At 47.0% G+C, this 4,368-nt stretch overlaps 1 protein-coding gene across 1 annotated transcript; it reads left to right on the top strand.

Moving 5' to 3' along the window:
- Positions 1 to 1,234: 1,234 nt before the first annotated feature.
- LOC128097109 (putative olfactory receptor 2B3) lies at positions 1,235 to 3,686 on the top strand. Its single transcript, XM_052717314.1, has one exon. The coding sequence runs from the start codon at positions 1,235 to 1,237 to the stop codon at positions 2,180 to 2,182; it is 948 nt and encodes a 315-aa protein (XP_052573274.1). The 3' UTR covers positions 2,183 to 3,686.
- The last annotated feature ends 682 nt before the right edge of the window (positions 3,687 to 4,368 follow it).

Raw genomic sequence — 4,368 nt, 5'->3', positions numbered from 1 at the left:
GGGGCTCACTATGTAGCTCAGGAAGCCCTTGAATTCTCTGTGTAACCCAGGTTAGCCTGGAACTCAATATCTTCTTGTCTCAGGCTTCTGAGTGTTGGGATCAGAAGTGTGTGCCACCATGACTGGCTATGGTTGGATGTTTTAGTCAAGTGAGGCAGGAAGATTTTACAGTTGTTCTGTAACATCTTTGTTGTTGGCATCAGCCAGAGGTTTTATCTAGTTGAGGCAAGGCATCTGATTTTCAACCCCTGGCTCAGATGTTCCTCACTTTGTATCCAAGCTGCCATGAAGAAAGAGTCCCTGAGTCTGGTCTGTGGGAATGTAGACTTGAGCTTTCTAACAATCACAGTCTCATGCATCTGCATCCACCTCATCTGTACCTCTGTCCCTTCATTCCTATCCTGCTGGACCTGCCACTCATGAAGCTTGGTTTTTTCCTCATAGTTCTCGCTACATCACTTCTCTCTCATTTTGTTATCTCATCTTTTGGGATACACATGCTCTGACCTCTTTTTCCACCTTTGCTAAAACTCCCCCAACCTCAGGTCTTGATCCTGACATCTCATCTCACTCATTTGCAGCCTAGTCTCCCCATCAGAACCCAGTGAGCTCTGGCTTCCTCCTCAAAGCATGGGAGGTAGCTACTGTTCTGTCTTAAGTCAAAGTCAACTTTATAGAGTCCAGCAGGAAGACTCTTGCTTTGGGGGTGAGTAAAGAGAGGAAGAGGCAGAACTGTTGAGTAACTCATCTAAAAGAAAGTGTCAAAAGCTTCTAGAGGATCGATAAACACAGTTACAGGTAAAATTTACTAAAATCTTCCCTTGTTTATGAAGTTGTGTATCCTCCCTACATCTCCGACTCTCTCAATGTTTGAATCACCAAGACAGGGCTCTGGACAGGAGACAGGCCTTCAGACAGGAGGGGAGTGTTCCATCCTCATCCCTACTCTGTAACCTGCACCAGGGAGATGAGAAGCGGTGTAATGTGTAAGGGTGGGTCCCAAGAGAGAGGGAAGCAGGTGGCATTTGGGGAGACAATGGAAGGCAAGGCAAGGCAAGGAAACGATTTGTGCTGGGGGCTTTGGCCTGAGAAGCTAAGTATTCCAAACTTAGACTTTAGTCTCTGAGCTGGCAGCAATCCCATGGAAGATTAAGGTCTTAGAATGGGCGAAGCACCTACATGTGCGTTCTAAGCTGTCTTGCTTGGCCCTGTTTCTTTCTGCAGTGGAAGAAGAATGCAAGGCTTCTCCTGGGAGAACCACAGCTCTGTGTCAGAGTTCATCCTTCTGGGCTTCTCCAGGGACTTCCAAGTTAATGTAATCCTCTTCAATGTCTTCTTCATCCTCTACCTCTCTACACTTGTGGGCAATGGACTCATTGTTACCTTGATCCACCTGGACTCCCGCCTCCACACACCCATGTACTTCTTCCTCAGTGTCCTGTCCATGCTGGACATGAGCTATGTCACCACCACAGTGCCCCAGATGCTGGTGCATCTTGTCTGCCAGAAGAAAACTATCTCCTATTCTGGGTGTGTGGCCCAGATGTACATCTTTCTGGTGTTAGGCATCACTGAGGGCTGGTTGTTCTCTGTCATGGCCTATGATAGATATGTAGCCATTTGCCACCCACTCAGATACAAGGTTATCATGAGGCCTTGGCTGTGTGGGGCAATGGTGGTCTTCTGTGGACTGTGGGGTGTCAGCTGTTCTCTAGTCTACACTGTCTTCACTATGAGGCTGCCCTACTGTGGCCCCAATGAGATCAATCACTTCTTCTGTGAGGTCCCTGCTGTTCTGAAGCTTGCCTGTGCAGACACATCCCTCAACGACCAAGTCGATTTTATCCTGGGTTTCATCCTTCTCCTGGTACCCCTTTCCTTCATCCTGGCCTCGTATGTCTGCATCTTCGCTACCATTCTGAGAATCCGCTCAGCCCAAGGTCGGCTGAAGGCCTTTTCCACCTGTGCCTCCCACATCACTGTGGTCACCATGTTCTGTGGCCCTGCCATGTTTATGTACATGAACCCTGGGGCCAACGCCTCCCCAGAGAGGGACAAGAAACTGGCCCTGTTCTACAATGTCATCTCTGCCTTTCTCAACCCCATAATCTACAGCCTTAGAAACAAAGATGTGAAGAGGGCTTTCTTCAAAGTAACAGGCTGGGGAGGAGCCACTGAGTGAGGCCGCCAAAACACAGAAGGCCACAACTGGACCCCCAAAAACAGTCTGTGGCCCTTAAGCCCCATTGCTCCTCATCACACAGGGGATGGGCAAGAATCTTTCACTGATGGTTAAGAGAGATGATGTGCAAATGTAGATTCCTGTCTGACCTGCTCATGCTCTAGAGGGTGTGCTATTCTCAAGCATCAAGGGATCCACCTGGAGACAGAGGGCCAAGTATCTGCTTCATTTCTGTTCCAGGGCCAGCAGAGGCTGTGACACAAGTGAAGAATCATTAGCATCGCTGTTGAGTGACAGTGCCTGATAATGGGGCATATTAAATCAACTCAGGATGCCAATACGAGGTATTGACCCCGAATCAATAACTTCATGTCACCTCAACCAGGAGCAAGAACAGTCTTCAGAAGAGAGAAAGTGACCTCACTTCTCTGTTCGTGGTGGTAGAACACCTAACAGGAACAGCTAAAGGAAGGAAAAGTTCACATTGGCTTGCAGTTCTAGAATACGATCTATCATGGTGGGGAGATGATGTCGACAGGAGCCTGAGGCAGCTGCTCACATTGCAGGCACAGTCAGGAAGCAGAGGAAAATGAATGCTCATGCTCAGCCTCATATCTTCTTTTTATTCAGCACAAGACCTTGGTCTACAGAATGGTGTTACCTACGGTTAGGGTGTATCTTCCCACCTCAGCTAACCTAACCTAGATAAGCCCTCACAGGCTTGCCTAGAGATCAACCTAATGTAGATGATAAACCCTCACAGGCATAGCCAGAGGCTAACCTAATCCAGATAAACCCTGACAGCACACTCAGAGATTGTCTCCTAGGGGATTCCAGATCCCATCAAGTTGACAATATTAAACATCACATTAGGAATAGGATATAGCGGGGCTGGAGAGATGGCTCAGTGGTCAAGAGCACTCACTGCTCTTCCAGAGGACCTGTGTTCAAGTCCCAGCAAGCACATAGCAGCTCACAATAGTCTGTAATCCCAATTCCAGGGGACCCAACAACCATGGCAAAACACCAATGCACATAAAATTAAAATAAATAAAATTTTCAAAAAGGAATAGGATATAGGGATTGTTCATCATCGATGCATCACTCTCCTGAGCCTCAGGATATATGATACACCAGATCCTTCAGCAGACACCCTCTCAGTTCACAGTTGACGCATCATCTGACTTAAATAATCAGGATTACAAGCTTGTACCTTGTAGACTGATGCCTTGTCTGTAAAATTGGGATGGATAATAATTATAGCAAACAGCCACCTTAGGGGACTGTTGTGAGAGGTTAAAATAGTTGAAGTTCTCTGCATGATGCTTGGCATGTTGCATCTCTGTAGAAACATCACTGTTCTATTCTATTCCATATCTATTCCTAACATCCCAGGTGTCAAGCAACATCTGAGACTATCTCAGCCCAGGGAGGGCAGCCACTCTGTCCTTAGGAAAGGAATAGCCAATGACAAGCTTGGCGTTTGTTTGTGTTTCAGTCTGCTGTAGATTTACTGAGAAACTCATCAATAAAACTCTGAAGAAAACGTGACAGTCCCTCAAGATGTTGCCTGAAGACACCAATTGCAGCCAGCTAGCGCTGCTCAGAGGTTTTGTCATTAATATCCCACATGATAGAGCTTTTAACAAACCTTTGCTCAAGTCTGGACTGAGCAGCAGTGGTGTTATTTAAGTATTTGATTTTAAAAGTTGCTGTGCATGCCTGTAATCCCAGCACTGAGGAGACTGGGGCAGGAAGGTGGCTGGATATATTTTCCAGCAGTACAAAAGCCCAGCTTATGGCCCCATAAAGTCCCTGGCACCTTAAAGGAGGCATCGACAAGTTTGTGAGTCTTGGGAAACTCTGTTGATTTCCCAGAGTCTGTCACACTCAGGGAGACAGGCTGGATTTGAAGAAGGTTTTCAGGAGGCTTTACCTATCTTTTGTTTTGTTTTTTGTTTTCTGATACAGGGTTTTTTCTGTGTAGTCCTGGCTGTCCTGGAACTCACTCTATAGACCAGGCTGACCTCTAACTCACAGATATCCACCTGCCTCTGCCTCCCCAGTGTTGGGATTAAAGGTGTGTGTCACCACCACCAGCAGACTTTACCCATCTTTACAAGGTCTACATTTTCCCCTTCAAGCCTTCCCACCAACAGTGGGGAGGAGGAAGGTGTTCTTAGCAT

Source organism: Peromyscus californicus, unplaced genomic scaffold (assembly GCF_007827085.1).
Source record: "Peromyscus californicus insignis strain IS unplaced genomic scaffold, ASM782708v3 Scaffold_5__1_contigs__length_169319896, whole genome shotgun sequence".
NCBI classification, from domain to species: domain Eukaryota; kingdom Metazoa; phylum Chordata; class Mammalia; order Rodentia; family Cricetidae; genus Peromyscus; species Peromyscus californicus.
The sequence above is the reverse complement of the archived record's forward strand: the minus strand, read 5'-3'. Positions and strand labels throughout refer to the sequence as shown.